Genomic DNA, 18,375 nt, shown 5'->3' with positions numbered 1-18,375 from the left:
TCATTGGATCATGAGCTGTTCCATAATTTTGCCATCATTCTGATTGGTTGATCTTGGTTTCATCTCGAAAGAATGTTTTTCCAGAACTGTGCTGGCTTTTTTTGATGTTTTGTTTTTCTTTTTGTTTGTTTTTAGCAAAGTCCAATCTAGCTTTCTATTCTTGGGGCTTATGAGTGGCTTGAACCTCACAGTGAACTCTGTATTTACTTTCATGGTTGGTTACTGGTACGCCTACCTCCTGGAGAGTGTTGTTCACTTGGTTGGCTGATGTGATAGGATTTTTCATCACCATGGAAATAATTCTGCAATCATCCACCACTGTTGTCTTCCTTGGACATCCAGATCTTTTTACGTTGCTGACCTCACCAATGCTTTCTTTCTCAGGATGTACCAAACTGTAGATTTTGTCTCTCCTACTACTGCAGCAAAGTCTCAGATGAGTTTTTTTTCCTGTTTTTGCAGCTTAAGGAGGCTCGTTTCACCTGCATGGAGAGCTGCTTTGACCGCATGTTGTCTGTTCATAGCAATATCTTCCAAATTCGAGCACCACAGCTCAAATCAACTGCAGTCATTTTATCTGCTTCATTAGTAATGACACAATGAGTCCATCAAATAGCCTTTAAATCAATTGTCCGATTACTTTTGGTCCCTTTAAAAAGAGGGTGGTGCATGTTAAGGACCTGTACTCCTAAACACTTCATCCAATTTGAATGTGGATACGCTTGAATGAAAGCTGAGTCTGCATATTATGTCCATGTTTATTATGTAGCAATAATTGGAATATGTTTAAGTATACAGGTAAAAAGTGTCCAAATATATATGGACCTACCTGTACGTATGTCAGGTTAATTGGTGGATCAATGTTGGCTGCAGGCACATGTGTCTGTTTCTCTCTGTTAGCCCCTCAACTTCTGCCACCAAACACAAGATTGTCTTTGCAGCTAGTGTTGTACAACATTTATTGTTTTCTAAAAAACAATAAATGTTGAAATGAAATAATATCTGCCGAGCTATCTTATTCAACTATACACTCTTTGAAGAGTTCCACCATTGCCTCTGTGGAAAAAACATTTAAGTTTGAAATGTTTTCTCGAAAAACCCCAGAAAGAAGAAAAGCACCACTTCATGATTTAGTTTTCAAACAGTTATTAGTATTAATATTAGTAATATTAGTAATATTATTGACACTGCACCGGTGTTTCATCAGGAACAGTGAGTGACTGTACATTATCTTTTATTAATAATGAAACAGTTTAACTGAACAGGACCTGAATATGAAGGTAACAAAGAAAAGAAAAGAAGTGTCCAGATGCACAGCAAAGCTTCCAGGATTGGCGAGACCTTTTAGGTAAGACAAACAAGGGAAATACCACGACTCTGCCCATTATTGTCTTTGCCAGAATCACCTGAAGTCCTGTTGGGGGGAAATGTAAAGCGAAACTGTACATACATCTGGAAGCATCTTTTGTTTAGCCTGTTTACACGTTGATAACAGGAACAGTCCAGTTACTCATCACTGTTTGCGCGATGTTTGCGATGTTGGAAGTAGTAAAGTTTGGGAAAAGAAAAACTACGGAAATCCCAGTTTAGAAGACAGGAAGGAGACTGTGCGCTCTGGAAGTGAAACCGACCCGTGAACGCATCATTGGATGTGACAGTAACGTTTATGTTAACGACAACGTAAGTTTTACTTTCTCTAACTTAAAAAAAGATGTTTGTTGACGTATGGAACGATTAATGGTGTCAGAAGCGAATGGCACTGCTAACTTTAATGTCAACTACTCACTAACAACCGCTAAACTGCGGTTTTAAACAGAGCAGAGGTTGGTGTATGTAGTTCAAGCCACCGATAACAGTACCTGTAAGTGCCTGTTTATTATTATTATTATTATTATTATTATTATTATTATTATTATTATTAGTAGTAGTAGTAGTAGTAGTAGTAGTAGCAGCAGCATCAATACCAAAATAAAACGACTCCAAAACATATGATTCAGTAAATGCTACTTTAGACAAATCATGCAGTTTTTCCCCCTTTATAGCATTATAGAAACATATACACTCAGTAGCCACTTCACTGGCTACACCTGTTCAACTGCCCATCACATGGCTGCAACTCAGTGGATTATGGCAGCAGATATTATACAGACTACCTTCAAAGCAGAAGTTCAAACTCAGCATCAGAATGAAGCTCAATTAAGTATTTTTGAATGTGGCATAGTTGTTGGTGTCAGACAGGCTGGTCTGGCTATTTCAGAAACTGCTGGTCTTCTGGAACTTTCCCACACAATCATCTCTAGGGTTTGATGGTATCGTCTGAAAAACAGAAAATATTGATGCCATAAGTCAGGGGAGAATCGACCGAATGCTTTGAGCTGATATCAGGGCAACACTAACTCAAAGAACCGCTGATTACAACCAAGGTGTGCAGAAGAGCTCCTCTGAATGCACAAGTTGATGCAGAAGCAGCAGAAGACCAGACTGGAAGCCACTCATGTAGGGTAATAAGAGAACAGTGAGGCTACACAAATGCACACACCAAAACTGACACTGGAAGAGTGCAAAAAATGATGGCAGGTGTGATTTATCTCAATTTCTCATCCACATTCAATTCAATCCAACTAAATTCTGTTCAGTTTTATTTATATAGTGCAACAACAACTGTTGCTTCAAGGTACTTTTTATAGGTAAAGACCCTACAATAATAAGTTCAGATGGTAGGGTCATAAACAACATAAAAGCAAGTGGACGTGTGGCATCTGAGGAATGTTCACAGCATCTTACATCATCTGGATCATGAAGAACTGACGATGTTCTGCAAGCAAAAGAGCAAGTACTTTGTACTAGCAAGGTGTAACTAATGAAGTGGCCACTGAGTATGCATGCCCTGGTGAAATCTAATCATTATAATCAGACTTTAATAAACTGGATAAATCAAAAGGCTGATATATGCAAATGTTTTTTGTTTTTTTTTAAAAAAGAAAAAAGATTGTTATGGTTGTTATTCTCAGGTTTGATATGAACCGAGATTTGTTTTAGTTTGACGTGACATAACGGGATTTTCTGTGTTATACAGACACCTTGTGGTGAGTAGAGTGAGTGAAGTCCTCGCTTACACAGGAACTGAAATGTGATCTCAGTGCAAAACACCCAGCCTTACAGGAAGTCACCAGAGAGAGAAAGATTCATTCGACACTTAATAATTACTTATAACTGATGTGCTCGTTAAGGCTGTTTTGAATATTACATATAATATAGTTACACGTGTGCTCTAAAAGGTGTTTTCAGTCAAAATGAAGCTGTTAAGAAATTTCCTTTCTTGTTTTTCAAGAGCAACTTTCAGCTGAAGACAAAAGGCAGTCACAGTTTGTGGTTAGACGCTAGTTTCATATAAGTTTAAAAAAAGTATAATTTAAATATCCTGCAGTTTCCGTTCATCCCCTCAAATCACGCCTCAGCTGCAGTTTCCAAATGGCCTGCACCATAGTAAAATGATAACTTTGATTTTAGGAATGCATTTGTTGATGTTGGTAGTTTTTTTTTAAATTATTTCTTTTGTTTAGTTTTTTTCTGCACAATGAAATAAACATATATGAAATAAGTCATCGACAACTTTAGGTCTAAAATCGTCAAATTGAGCACAATATCGAGCTTTGTCAACATTTAGCATCTTGCACGTTCTTTCAATTCCCTAAACCCTCCTTTTATTTCACACAAATCAGCAGTTCAACTTTGTCTGAACAACAAACATCTGAGTGTGGTTCACCAACACATTTCCTGTTGCTTTAACAAAAAAAGGCAGTTGTCAGAGAGCGACAGGAAAGCTGCTGTCCTGAGGTGAGTTCAGAAATGAAGCTGTCACATACGCCCATTTATACTGCAACTGCTCTATTTCCTTTACTGAATGTCACAGCGAAGCAGATATATGAGTCAACTGAGACACCCGGTCTCTACATGTGCTACACGTGCAGCTCAATGGAAAATGTGGCTGTTCAAGGTCTTCAGTGTAATCTGTAAGTTTTTAAGCGTTTCTGTTCAATTCTGTAGTTTATAAAGAATATTTTCACTTACATGCAAATCTTAATGCAGCTGAACATTGTTTGATTCTTTGACAGATATGGCTGCTGTTTGTGCTTCTCAGGAAAACGATGGTAGGGAAAAACCGTCTTTCATACCGAGAGCAGATTTTGACACATTTGAGCAGATTGAACTGTTTTAGAAGTTGAAGATGATTTTTGGAAAAAAAAAAATTAAACATTTTCATGTTGAGCAAAAACACTAGATTCAGTACTGAAGTTAACTGTTAAGATCATAAACTGTCGCTTAAACATGGGCTGGTCTGAGTCGAGCAAGAGCAATGTTTAGGAAGTAGAACTTGGGTAAATTTAACAAGAGGAACATGAAGTACTTTATTGTCATGAGTCTGAAAGTTCCTACAACTAGATACACACAACTTCTAAACTCATGTGTCCGTATTACCTCACGCCAGCCTAATCTCAATAGTCTCCTGGCATCATGCCGTAGGTTTCACTTGACAGTATTGAGAGTGGATGTATTGTGTAATTGTTTTAGGACACAAAGGATTTTTCCTCCTTTTTCTACATGATAAGTGCTTTTAAGTCATTGTTTTATCAAACTAAAAGTTCTTAAAAGTTGTGAAAAATGTCTTCATTTCAATCATTCGTGTCTACTTAAAAAAGAATTAGGCATTGCAGTTTGAGATTGGAGCTCTGATTTAACTGTTACCAGTGTTTTTCTGAAGTCTCACCTTTACATTGTGGAAATGACTCAAACCTTGGAGGTTTTTTTAGTCTAAACTTTGCTCTCCACATCTTTTCTCTTCTTCATCCAGCAACCACCTACAGTTCTAGAGAACGTGAATCGACAACACCTCCTCCTTTTGGTGAGATTATGACCTCAGTTTTTTTGATCATATGTACTCATCAAACGCCACTTACACTGTGCCGCTAACATGTCGGGCTCGTTTTTGGCTTCAGAGCTACTTTAACTGGCACGACGAGCATCATGCACAGACTGCACATTAGTGGGCAGCAGTAGCTGCATGATGGATTTGTTTTATTTAACCACATCCGACAGGTGACGTATTTCACTGACATCTAGTCAGATCTGAATTCAGTGAACGCTTCGTTGTGTTCAAGAATACAGTGTGAGTGTTTGAGCTTTGGCATGCCGTCCTGTTGAATAGATGGGTGCAATTTATCAGTAAAGGAATGGGCAGGGCCAGCAACAATGGGCTACTTGAGTAAGCTTTTTAGGTGATGTCTGATTGATGCTGTAGAGTATCTAAAGACTTCCTACTGACCCATAAAACGCCCCATTCAACGCAACAATTCTGAGGTTATGTCATTACAGAAATCGAACCAATCAAAATGTTTTTTCCGGCCTTTAATTGTCAAGTTTTGGCAACTTTGGTTTCCTGTTCTTACCTGACAGGATTAGCATCTGGTGTTTTTGTGCTCCCATCTACTTCACTTTTACTGTGTTCTACATTCACAGATGCTTCGTTTGTGATTTATTTTTTAGATTTACTGATATTTTTATACTAAGTCAGTATCCATCATTAGAGGGGTTTTGCTCAGATTCTGGATATACGAATGGAATCGAAACATACTCCCAGTTGTTTTTCTTTTAGGAGTGTAAACCCTCATTCATTCCCATTCTTTCACTTTTTTAATTTTCAGTGCCTCCGGTACCAGATCTGGAGCGAACTTCCTCCTGGTCAGACGTCTTCTCTTCTGAGAAAGTAGTGCTAGAATGTAAAGCCACTAGCAGCTCGGAGCTGATCTTCACATGGAAGAAAAATGGAAGCCCTCTAGATCCAAATTTGTCTCCGTCCCCAGATAAGCTTACAATCACAGCAACATCAACACAAGATTCTGGAAGTTACACCTGTGTAGTTGAGGGCAAAAAGAAGCCCAGTCAAACTAAGGAAAGTGGACCTGTCGAAATTAAAGTTTATGGTAAGGTTCGTTGCAATATTTGTGCGGTATTTATAGAGAGAGTGTAGACTGCTGAAGCATACCCTTTTCTTTCTGTGTCCTGAGCAGCAAGCACACCCAAGCCCACACTTACACGAGATTCAGACTTTGGCGAGATGTTCCCCGGTGAATCCATCACTTTCAACTGCAGCGTTGATGTGTCGTCTGGATGGGAGTACCTGTGGTACAATGATGAAAACCAGATTTCAGGAGTTAATACTAAGTCGTATACCATAAATTCTGTAACGACTCAAAACAGTGGACAGTATTATTGCAAAGGCAAAAGAGATCAGTTTCTTACAGGCCCAAGTGAGAGCACAACTCTTAACGTTATTGGTAAGTATCCACTGCGCCACATAAACTACATCATTCATGTTTATTTACATGAGGCTGTGTGTAACCTTTGGATGCATGTATAGTACTCGGATGATGTACGTAGCAATTTGGTTTTCTTACTGATACTCTTTTAACCTGCAGTTAATTTATTATTTTTAAAGTTCTCTGTTGACTTTTTCTGTGTTACAGACCCACCAACACCAGCTCTGCAGCTTCAGACTGCCTGGAAAGATGTGTTTGAAGATGAGGCGGTGGAATTTCACTGTCAAGTTGTCGGCAGCAGCCCTGGCTGGACGTTTACATGGCACAGAAATAATCAGCAGCTCCAAAATAACCCAGTTGAGATCATTAATGGAGACGGATCATCATTAAAAATCACCTCGGTCCATCAGACGCATAAAGGATCATATACCTGCAAAGCTCACCTTACATCTAGGGGAGTGAACTCTGGATTCAGCAACGAGGTTATGATCCAAGTTAGGGGTGAGTTTTCTTGCATGTGCATGGTATTACATTAATTTGCATTAACAGTTTAAGAAATAACAAAGTAATAAGAGTATGACAGGCTAATAGGGTGATTCTGTCACTGTGGACAGAGCCAAGCAGTCTGTTTTGGCCCTTTGCGTTGCTTCATATATATCTCACTGACAAACATGAGATTCTTATCAGTTTTCTCAAACCTCACCACAACAATAGGTGAAAACAAGTAAAATTATTGTTGTAAATAAACAGTTGGGTTGCTGATCTTGTGTTATAAGCAGGTCATATTTTGCGTTGTCCATACTGTTATTAAAACCTCAAAACTTCTTTATACTCCGTGAAACAGCATTTTGAGAGCATCTTCCTTCCGTTATTTTCTGCATCGTCTGTCGAAACAGGATGTTGTGGTGTAGCATAAAGCACAGAGGGATGCCTCAAAAGCCGTCAGGGTGTTAGAACATAGGTGGAGCTGTCAGGGAAAGATCATTTGTGTAAAAGGACACATCCTGTTTTACACACTAAATAATAGAAATCATTGCTAGCTGCAACTGTAAAAGCATGTTATGTTGAATGGTTAATGCGTCTGCTTTCGTCATGTGTTCCCCACCGATTGTGAAGTTCAAGTGTGGGATGGGGCAGGGCGCCTGTAACTGGATATATACATGGTAGAGAGATGGGACGCAGGTCCACGCTGATGGTACTGTGTCTTTAGATGTGGATGGAGCTGGTCTTTCCATCAGCTCTGCTTCAGCTGGTCATATAGGAAAATATAAGTGTAGTGGAAAAATCCAGAACAGGGCTGTCACCAGCCAAACCAGGCTACGTCCACACGTACTCGGGTATTTTTGAAAACGCAGATTTTTCTATGCGTTTGCACCTTTCGTCCACACGTAAACGGCGTTTTCGGCCACTGAAAACGGAGATTTCTAAAAACTCCGGCCAGGGTGGATATTTTCTAAAACTCCGTTTTTGCATTTACTGTGGACGAGAAAACGCAGCGTCAAAGATGTGCGCCTTTTTCGAAGTCACAGTGTGCGCCATGTTATTGTTTCGGTGAAATGAATTTCTACTAATACTGTTACTTTTAATTTTACTCTCTGCAGTGTTTAAATGCTTACATATACACACACAGTTACTGTCCCTCCACACTCCACTCGGTTCTGCTTCTATGCCCCAGCTTTGTTTACTATTTCCCGCCGAGGCTTCTAGACTTCTGATTGGCCAACATTTCTGCACAGATAGGAATATAGCGCCACCTGCTGCTTTGGCATGTTCCTAGCAGCGTTTTCCTTCCTTTCTGCCTTTACGTGTGGACGGGATTATTTTTTAAAACGAAAACGGAAAATCTCCGTTTTCAAAAATACCCGTGTACGTGTGGACGTAGCCCCAGTTCTGAAGTTTCTCTCACAGTGTGTGGTGAGTTTTAGAAATTTACATAACATCACAAATGCTTTTGTGTATTTTTACAAAGGAATTTTTCAAGTTCAGGTATAAAACATATTAAATATTATATTAAAATACAAGTAATTGTTTGAGGCACATCACTAGCTACACATTAGCTCCCACGTAATTTTTGACTGTCATGTTCTTATCCCCTCAGCTGAGAAACCCACTCTCACACTGACACGAGATCCAAACTACAATGTGATGTTTGCTGGAGAAGCGGTCACCTTCAGCTGTGCCATCAGTGTCCAGTCTGAATGGACGTACCTGTGGTACAAAGATGGCAGTAAGGTTACTGGATCATCCGACAAACTTAAAGTTCAAATTAATGGAGCAGCAGATGTGGGATCGTATACATGCCAAGCAACAAGAGGTCAAAATCAAAATCCATTCAACACTGATTTAAGTGGAGCTAAACAACTTAAAGTACAAGGTAAGTTTCTATTGACTCTTCTTCAGAATATTTGTTTGTAGTCTAGCAGGTTTGTTCCTGCTTTCATTTCAGAACCTTTTTCATGAACACTTCGGTCGCTTCTGTCTAAAGATAAACACAAACACTACTTCTTCTTTGTCTGTTCAGAAAACAAGCCTAAGCCTACAATAACTCAACAGCCAGATGCTAAAAAGCTTTACGTTGGAGAAAAGGTGTCCTTTGAATGCAATGTTGAAAACTCAGATGGATGGAGCTATGACTGGTACAAAGATGAAGCATCATTTCGCAACAACAGCAACAGTTTAAAAATGGAAAGACTCGGTTTGTTAAACGGGGGAGTTTATAAGTGCAAGGCCAGAAGAGAGAAAACAGGATTCAACACAGAATTCAGTGACCAGCGGACCTTACAGATCTCTGGTGAGCTAAAGAAAGACACTTTGAAATCATGTGATTTGAGATACTTTGGTGAGAATCAAAACAGAAAATCTCTAATGATTTGTAAAATGATTAACGAGTCTCTTATATTTTATTTTTTAGAAATTCCTGTTCCAACTTTGAAGCTAGTAACCAAATGGCCAGATGTGTTCCCCACTGAGAGTGTAAATATGAGCTGTGAGATGCAGACGGACAGCGCTGACTGGACATACGCGTTTTACAGAGATGGCACTAAGGTCCAGCATTATAATTCAGATAAGGGCAGAAATCTTTTCATCACCTCTGCTTCAACCTCAGACGGGGGAAGCTACAGCTGCTCAGGAAAACTGAAGAGCAGGGACGTCTACAGCACCAACAGTTCTTCACCAAAACTTCACGTCTATGGTGAGATTTGTTTTCTTCTTCTTCTTTTTGACATGATTCTTCATTAAAACTTGTCTTTTTCAGTTTTGCTGTTTTAGCTGTAATTTTAAAGTAAAGGTTTAAAATGTTGCGAATGTCAGGCTGTTTACTCTCCTGCTAACAGTTAGAGAATGACAGTAATAACTCATTTACAAATGTGCAAGGTATGTTTATATAAACTCTTCTTCAGAATATTTATTTGTAGTCTAGCAGGTTTGTTTCTGCTTTCATTTATAAAAACTGTTCTGAAGTTTCTCTCACAGTGTGGTGAGTGTTAGAAATTTACACAACATCACAAACGCTTTTGTGTATTTTTACAAGGGAATTTTTTCAAGTTCAGGTATAAAACATATTAAATATTATATTAAAATACAAGAGTATTTGTTTGAGGCACGTCACAATGTCCACATTAAATACTGCATAATTTTTGACTGTCATGTTCATATCCCCTCAGCTGAGAAACCCACTCTCACACTGACACGAGATCCAGACTACAATGTGATGTTTGCTGGAGAAGCGGTCACCTTCAGCTGTGCCATCAGTGTCCAGTCTGAATGGACGTACCTGTGGTACAAAGATGTCAGTAAGGTTACTGGATCATCAGACAAACTTAAAGTTCAAATTAATGGAGCAGCAGATGGGGGATCGTATACATGCAAAGCAACAAGAGGTCAAAATCCAGCCTTCATCACTGATTCAAGTGGAGCTAAACAACTTAAAGTACAAGGTAAGTTTCTATTGACTCTTCTTCAGAATATTTGTTTGTAGTCTAGCAGGTTTGTTCCTGCTTTCATTTCAGAACCTTTTTCATGAACACTTCAGTCGCTTCTGTCTAAAATTAAACACAAACACTACTTCTTCTTTGTCTGTTCAGAAAACAAGCCTAAGCCTACAATAACTCAACAACCAGATGCTAAAAAGCTTTACGTTGGAGAAAAGGTGTCCTTTGAATGCAAAGTTGAAAACTCAGATGGATGGAGCTATGACTGGTACAAAGATGAAGCATCAATTCGCAACAACAGCAACAGTTTAAAAATGGAAGGACTCGGTTTGTTAAACGGGGGAGTTTATAAGTGCAAGGCCAGAAGAGAGAAAACAGGATTCAACACAGAATTCAGTGACCAGCGGACCTTACAGATCTCTGGTGAGCTAAAGAAAGACACTTTGAAATCATGTGATTTGAGATACTTTGGGGAGAATCAAAACAGAAAATCTCTAATGATTTGTAAAATGATTAACGAGTCTCTTATATTTTATTTTTTAGAAATTCCTGTTCCAACTTTGAAGCTAGTAACCAAATGGCCAGATGTGTTCCCCACTGAGAGTGTGAATATGAACTGTGAGATGCAGACGGACAGCGCTGACTGGACATACGCGTTTTACAGAGATGGCACTAAGGTCCAGCATTATAATTCAGATAAGGGCAGAAATCTTTTCATCACCTCTGCTTCAACCTCAGACGGGGGAAGCTACAGCTGCTCAGGAAAACTGAAGAGCAGGGACGTCTACAGCACCAACAGTTCTTCACCAAAACTTCACATCTATGGTGAGATTTGTTTTCTTCTTCTTCTTTTTGACACGATTCTTCATTAAAACTTGTCTTTTTTTTAGCTCTTTTATCTGTAATTTTAAAGTAAAGGTTTAAAAGATTGCGAATGTCAGGCTGTTTACTCTCCTGCTAACAGTTAGACTATGAGAGTGTTGACCTGTTTACAAATGCAATGTTCAGTATGAGCTCACACCAGAGGGGGAAGGTTGTCTTGAAAATTAGAGAAGCCATAAAAACACAAACACCCATGTTAACCTCATTCAATGCAAAGCTGATAAAGTCTGCAGGAAGTCAGCGGTTAATTCACATGAAGTCCTATAAAGTCATTATTATATTTACACTTTAAAAAAATACATTAACATGTTGTTATGTTTACTGTAGCATCACAGGGATGGAGCAGCACCATTGTGTAACTCTGTAACTACCTCAAATAAAATAGTTTTTTCATCCTGGCAGAGAAATGTTCTCGTAATGAAAATAGATATTTAAAGCAGTGCAAACTAGTTAATGGTCGTCTTACCTTTAGATCAGGCTACGCCGTCTGACTTGTATTTCAGTGCTATTGTACAACTCTTATTGTTGATTCTTATCAACCCTCAGATGCAAAACCGACAGTCACACTGGAGCAGAATCCGGCACATAATTTGATGCACTCTGAGGACTCAGTGTCCTTTAACTGTCACGTTAATGTTTCCTCTGGATGGACGTATCAGTGGTACAAAGATGGAAAAAAGTTAGACTTATCTGGAAACAATTACAACATCACTTCTGTGACAACAAAAGACTCTGGTTTATATAAATGCACAGTTAGCAGAGGAACAGAAAAAAAGGTCTTCAGTTCAGACAGTAAAACAGTAGAGCTCAAAGTTGAAGGTAAGGTTTTTGATTTCCTCCTTTCATTCTTCTGGTTTTGAATGTTTGTTATTCACTTTTTGGTTGCGTTTCTTACAGAGCGCCCAAAGGCTTCTATAGTCCTGCTAACGGGCTGGTCAGACGTCTTCTCCACTGATAGCTTGATTCTATTATGTGAAGTAAAGGAGAGCACGCACAACTGGACGAGTTACACATGGTAATATAACAATGTCCATAATTATTAGTGCCCTGTGTAGATTCTGCTCTTTAGGGTAATTCAGCAGTAATGCAGATGTTCAATAAACTGAATTTTAATAGGTTCAAAGAGGGGAAACGAACCGATTCATTCTCTGAGAAACATACAGTGACTCCCAGCAATGACCCCGACCAGAGCACTTACACCTGCTGTGCACATGCTGATGAGAGACCCTTATACTCAAAATCCAGTGACTCTTTCAAGACCAAGAACCTTCGTAAGTATAACTGAGCTCTGCTAGTTATGAATCTTCTCTCAAAATAATATTCTGTCATTAATCTTGTGCTTTGTTTTGTTTTAATGTTTAGTGTTAAAGAGGAGGGTGCTTCTTTCCATCTCTGGCTGCATCGTCTTTGGCATCGCTGCGGTCTTGATAGGATGCGTGGCCCTGAGAGTCTTCCGCAAACCGAGTATGCTTTCTTATCTTTTTGACTGTGCAAATTCTACAACTCTGTAAGAACCAACGTCAGAACTTTTAGAATGAATGAAAGTGGGCAAACTGAAGTGTCTGTCAGAGTGAAATAAAACCGATTTGCACCTAAATCTGCAGCTGCATTTGGTTGGACAGGTGCACAAATGTTTATCTATTCAGCCTGCACTTTCACCCTCTCACTGCTCTCAAAGTGTCTTTCTTGGGTGTAGCAGCATCTCTCCCACTCGACACTATTAAACAGACTAAGTACCAGTAAGTTAGTGAATCATTTTATAGCTAAAGATAAACGATTATCTTAAAGGGTTAATGCAATCCAAAGTTAGCACAGTATTAATGTCAAAATCAATACAAGTATCACAATGACTTGAGCTGTTAATTTTCACACAGATGGTCGTGATGACAAAATGGAAGAGGTCAACCTGTTTCCGACAATGGCCGAGCTAAAGATAACCGGTAAGTTAACACCATGTCAGTGACGAGGTTTTGGTCGCCCTTTCTAAGTATGCTGTAGATAGAGCCCACCACAAAAAACAAAAAATTAAAGGCTGGGAAACTACCGACTTGCACATAAAAGTTTAGGTGTGACTTCCTGTATTTAACTTCTTTATTCGTCTTACTGCAGATGTACCGTGTCCACTGGTTGAGTACATCACTGACGCCTCTCTGAATGCACCAGCTAAAGGTAAACATAAATAAATATCGTAATGAGTAAGCAAATAAGTCCTTTTTCGAAGAAGTCATCATCACGATTGATTCATCTGCTGCTTTTGTAACTATGTAATATGAGGAAACTGAGAATACATCACTTCCTTGGGAGAAACAAAATACTTCCTTTAAATGTCATATTTTGCAGTAAGTCTGAAACTGAAAAGTAAGAAAATCGCTGTAAGCAGAGAAGATTTGATTGATATACTTAAATAAGCGCTCAGCTGTCGTAAAAGATGCTGATTCTTTTCTTTCTTAATCCGCCTGAACAGAAGAAGAGGAGGAGAATGGCACCGTCTGCAGTGAAACAACACCCTTACCAATAACCAAGCAGGAGGACCAAGGTAATAGTTTAAATCACAAATGCACTTTCCTAATGCGCTTATTTTTTTATTCTACGGTGATGATGATGATGATCCTGTGTCAGCGTTTCTAAAACATAAAACACAATTTCTCTGTTTTTCCACAAACCTTGTCTTTAGCTGCAATGACTGACAACCAGGAAACGACAGAAACCAACGGTGGGCTGAGTTCTTTTCTGAACTGAGCCAATGAAGAAGTCTTTGCATCAACAACAGGCCTATCAATGAGTCAGCAGACTTCAGCTCTGTGAGGCTTTAATGGTCAGTGCACACCAGAAAACAACATCTTTGTGCGATCTAGTGATGTGGCAGTCAGCTGATGATCATTACGATTGATGTAAAAGTTTCGTTTTAGACGTACTCTGTCACGACCCGACAGCTGGAAACTCTTCAGGGCGAGATCGTTTTAAATAAACATATCATAAAATATGCATGAACAGATATTTTATACACACATTACCAAAAAGCACAAAACTGTTGAGGATTTATGCATCGTTTAATTCACATTGTTTGAATGAATTTGGTTTTTAAGGCACTGTTAAATAGAAAAAACATTATTTATGAGCTGAACATCATTTATAATCACTGTTCATGTTGAGTTGCTGTATATATTTCACATGTACGATGACGTGGAGGAGAATTTATTCAGTTAGATCTTCAGTTCTCTGAACAAGCAGCAGATGTCAGCAGATGTAACACAGGCTGTGTTGTTCTCCGAACTTTATTTTTACCGTAACGATGAATGTCACTTTTGTTCTTTGCTTCTTGCTTCGTTTTCTAACCGCTTGGATGTTGATTAGTTGATGTATTTATGTAAAAATTCAAGCATTTTAAGTTTCCACATGAATTGTGTTAATAAAAAGTATAAAATGTTGCCAAGAGTGCATAAACTAACAACATTCTGCACCATGTGACTGCAAGAAACACACATTCAGCCAGTGGGAATTTCACAAGTAGTGCGATTTGTGGATCAGTCGGTGGGGAGGTCCCGTGCATCTGTAACGGTGACAAGAAAGAGGACAGAATCCACCAAGTTACCATCTATAAATAAACCTGTGACGAACCAAAAACAGCATGGTGGCTCACACACACACACACACTGACTCACATCTACTTCAGCATATCTGCCAGTTTTTCCATATAGTAGTTGTAGTTCTCCTGACAATCCTCCCAGGGCGTAAAGCTCTCATCCTCCTTCTCCACGTACGTTTCCCACACAAGCAGGAAGTCGGACGGCTTCATCATTCGCAGTTTGCAGCCGGCTCTCACCAGACCCTTAAGCCCTTCGACTATCTCTGGCTCCTCCCACTCGAAGAGACGGGAACAGAATATACAAAGACGCAGCTTTTTGCGCTGCTGGAGGATGCTGGCCAACTTGGCTGCACAGGCCACACAGGGACTAGATGATACATACCATGTGACATCACACTCTAGAGAGGCGTTAGGGAGCACCTGCAGATGTGGGAGTCGAGGTTTGAGTTTGGATTATGAAGTTAGAAATGAGAAAACCTAGAGTTCACATTTGGGCACAACGCCATTACCTGTTCAAAGAAGGCCACCTCAGCGTGAGCGGTGGCATGCTCGTCCTCCATGTAACCTTTCAGAGGCTCTGCGCTGCCTCCTGCTGTATCCACTCTGAAACACAGGAGGGTTTTGTTCCTCCCTGATGAGTACTCCACATTCCTGAACTGAAACTTGAAGTAGAATGGGCTCATCTGTTCCCTGGTAGAGTAAAAGTGTGAGTTTAAACAAAGACGCTCTTTTGCCTTGTGAGTGAATCTAAAAGGAAGTGGTTTACAGGCAGAAACTGCTCTCATCATTAGGGTCAAAAGGTTTGTCATCTCTCATTGTGGTTCATGACAGCGCAATGTGAGAAAAAGTGGTGGGCAGACGTTCACTTGCTTGCCTAAGCATGGGTTGCTCATTTTGTGATGATCCAAACTAAAGTAATAAATAAAATGAAAAATAAAGAGTCAACAACTGAACGTTATGGCCTAAAGAACCTATACCAGCCAACTCCATCTGCCCGGACTTAATAATCTACTGTTAAGCTGCACAAGGAGAGCCAGGTGGATCACACAAAATAGATCTCATGTAATGTTGACAGCACATAGTCATAGGACAGATACAGGAAACAGATGCTAGGCAGGGGATATATCTGGGTTCAGTGTTCACTTCGTGACTCATCCCTATTCTTACCACTATGTTAATAACAGCATGTGCAGGTCACTAGTTTCCTGTCTCATTGAAATCAAGTAAAGAACATGCATTTGAACAATATGACTTATACATCTATTAGATAAAACATGCTTGTGTTAGAGACTAAAGCAGGTTAGTGGGACGCACTGTTTATGGCACACGCAGTAACTTTTACCCACCCTGTGACGATCTCAAACGGAGGCAGTTCTATAGGCTGAAACTCCCCATTTTCATCACTGTTTTTTGCGTCTGCGCCTGCTGCCCCCTCACTTTCCCCATTCCTCTTCTCTTCATCTTTCTTTGGCTGCTCAGGAACCTTCTCTGGTTTCTTCTGGGGTTTTTCTGGCTTTTTTGCCATATTCTCGTTCACCTTTTCCTTTTCTTTGTCCTTCTCACTGTTCGTTTTGCTTTCCGCCTTCTTTTCTTTCCTCTTGACGCTGGACCGGCTGTTTCTGTCCGCCATGATTCTGTGCAAGTAGGTGAGGGTGTCAGATGAAGAGCAGGGGTGAAAAGGAGAGAGAGACAGATGGGGAGGGGTGGAGGGTATAAGTGGAGTCATGACCCTAGTGCATTACAGAAATAGCACCTATTGTGTGCTAAGGTTGGAGTCAAAACTTGTGCATATCTGACCAGGGTAGGGGGTCGGTGGCTCCGCTGACTAAGTCCCCTGCCTACAGCGGCCTGGCTATTAAAAGGCCAAATGACAAACATGACCGACTGCCAGTGTGTGCGTATGGTGAAAGGGACAAGACGAGCCTTGAATTTCTTCCATAATTTAGACAATGTCCAAATTTATGAAAGACAAACCAAACAGCGTGCACAAATGTGCCGCCTCAAGCACGAGTGCTTTTCAATCCATCAGGCTTTCTAACTGTCAGCAGGCCAGCAACAGGCAGGTTATTAATAACACTGCTTGGCTGAGTGTGTGTGTCTGTGTGTACGGGGTAACCAGGGCTTTCCAGATACTAAACACCGCTTCTGTTTGTGCCAACTCCGATGTCCTGCAGCCCATTAGGCATTAGGAAGGCCAGCTAAAGGGCACCTCAAATAGGAGAGTATTTGGAGCAGAGCAGCACAAGCAAATGCAAACTCCGTGTGTAAAAGAGGGTTTGTCTCTGTGCTATGAATAAGAGTGCGAGCGTGTGCAGTGGCCTAGTGTGCATGTGCCCGTGAACAATCAATCTATGAAATCACCCTGCATCAATATGGTGCTCTGCTGAGGCCATCGTGCAGGGGAAGAATTGGTTTTGTAAGGGTGTGAGCATTTTGTGTGTCTGTGTGCGGATGGAAAACGTCCTTCTGCACTGCAGATGTAATAACTTGAGGTATAAGGACGAGGGAGGGAGTGAGGGGGCAGTTCAATTACAATTTCCTCCCCCGGTCTCACTGTCTGCCAAGTAATTCATTTCAGAGGCAATTACCAACAAGGCTGCATCCCAGCCCCGTCGTCTAACTCAAATGGATGAGCTGTCACAGCTGGGGAGGGGAGGGGCAGGTGGGCGCCTCAAGCTGCTCCACATATACTAACAAAGAACAACAACAACACACCCATGGAAAGCTGGGAAAACACCGAAGATGAACACAGTGGCACGTCCACACAGATATCGAGCTCCATATCTAAATCCAGAGACGTCCCGGGATGATGATCATTAAGATCACAGCAATCTTTGATAATTATGATCTATGAGGGGAAGTCTTTGTTTCGCCCACAGATTAGCACGTTGATTTTCAAAAACAAAAACTGTTACACTGGTTTTTCTCTTTTTTTGCAGGTAATAATAATAAATAGATGTAAGCCGTGTGAGAGCACTGTTCATGTTCAGACTGATGCTGTTGTTTATGGTTACCTTATTGATCACAGCTCCTTAATTGAGGCACTGAAGCGCTTCATGCCTTTAATGTGGTATTATAGAACAAATGTACAGTAGCTGCATGCAGTCCTGACATTTATTTCTCAGTCCTTAGAAATAAGATTTTGTGAGGCTTGTTGCCTGTGATAAGGGAAGAGGGAGGGGGGTGCAGGATGTGACTGCTGCCTGCCTGATGACTCAAATTTAACTGTAATGGAATTATTGCAATTACCCAGCCTCCCTGCAGGCCCAGCCCAGAGTAAGAAAGCAAAAAAAGGCTAACACACACGACTTTATCCCCTGTTGTCCTTCATAGGGATGCTCTGCAAAATATTTAAAAATATCTATGTGAAGTTCAACAAAGAGAAATGTTGGCCATGGCACAAACAGTCATTCCTTGCTAGTCTTCTGTGACAGACACAGGGTCAAACCCATTTCACTTCCTCAAAGTTCACATGAAATTGAAAAAGGGAGGGAGGGGGTGCTGATAATAAAAATGAAATGAAATTCACCTCTCCTCTGAAGGATTGACAGAGGATATAAATAAGGGTCAAAATGATACACATGAAGCACAATCCATGTCTTCTTCAAAATAAATACAAAAGATTTTGGCTTACGAAAGACCCTCTGGAACGAATTCA

The 18,375-nt window shown here is 40.2% G+C and overlaps 2 protein-coding genes across 6 annotated transcripts; one reads left to right on the top strand and one right to left on the bottom strand.

The window, feature by feature from the left end:
* Nucleotides 1-1,171: 1,171 nt before the first annotated feature.
* On the top strand, nucleotides 1,172-14,559 carry LOC146495458 (Fc receptor-like protein 5). 5 transcript variants are annotated; one of them, XM_085147060.1, is made up of 21 exons: nucleotides 1,172-1,680; nucleotides 3,914-4,013; nucleotides 4,116-4,151; nucleotides 4,853-4,903; nucleotides 5,703-5,981; nucleotides 6,069-6,335; nucleotides 6,525-6,818; nucleotides 8,416-8,691; nucleotides 8,839-9,108; nucleotides 9,229-9,510; nucleotides 9,983-10,255; nucleotides 10,403-10,672; nucleotides 10,793-11,074; nucleotides 11,678-11,950; nucleotides 12,029-12,146; nucleotides 12,248-12,402; nucleotides 12,494-12,595; nucleotides 13,006-13,071; nucleotides 13,241-13,300; nucleotides 13,596-13,667; nucleotides 13,806-14,559. In XM_085147060.1, exons 2-21 carry the CDS (start codon nucleotides 3,926-3,928, stop codon nucleotides 13,868-13,870), a joined length of 3,579 nt encoding a protein of 1,192 aa, XP_085003186.1. In that variant the 5' UTR covers nucleotides 1,172-1,680; nucleotides 3,914-3,925; the 3' UTR covers nucleotides 13,871-14,559. The 5 variants fall into 5 exon arrangements, with proteins under 5 accessions (XP_085003186.1, XP_085003187.1, XP_085003188.1 ...); XM_085147059.1 differs by lacking the exon at nucleotides 1,172-1,680 and adding an exon at nucleotides 1,920-3,837; XM_085147058.1 differs by lacking the exon at nucleotides 1,172-1,680 and having other exon boundaries at nucleotides 1,920-4,013.
* apobec2b (apolipoprotein B mRNA editing enzyme, catalytic polypeptide-like 2b) lies at nucleotides 14,163-18,351 on the bottom strand. Its single transcript, XM_085147077.1, has 4 exons — nucleotides 16,064-18,351; nucleotides 15,227-15,407; nucleotides 14,794-15,137; nucleotides 14,163-14,681 (listed from the first exon to the last, which is right to left on the bottom strand). The coding sequence occupies exons 1-3, from the start codon at nucleotides 16,441-16,443 to the stop codon at nucleotides 14,796-14,798; spliced, it is 903 nt and encodes a 300-aa protein (XP_085003203.1). The 5' UTR covers nucleotides 16,444-18,351; the 3' UTR covers nucleotides 14,163-14,681; nucleotides 14,794-14,795.
* Between the last annotated feature and the right edge of the window lie 24 nt (nucleotides 18,352-18,375).

Source organism: Neolamprologus multifasciatus, chromosome 20 (assembly GCF_963576455.1).
Source record: "Neolamprologus multifasciatus chromosome 20, fNeoMul1.2, whole genome shotgun sequence".
NCBI lineage: Eukaryota > Metazoa > Chordata > Actinopteri > Cichliformes > Cichlidae > Neolamprologus > Neolamprologus multifasciatus.
Note: the sequence above shows the minus strand (reverse complement) of the source record. Positions and strands in the feature narration are given on the sequence as shown.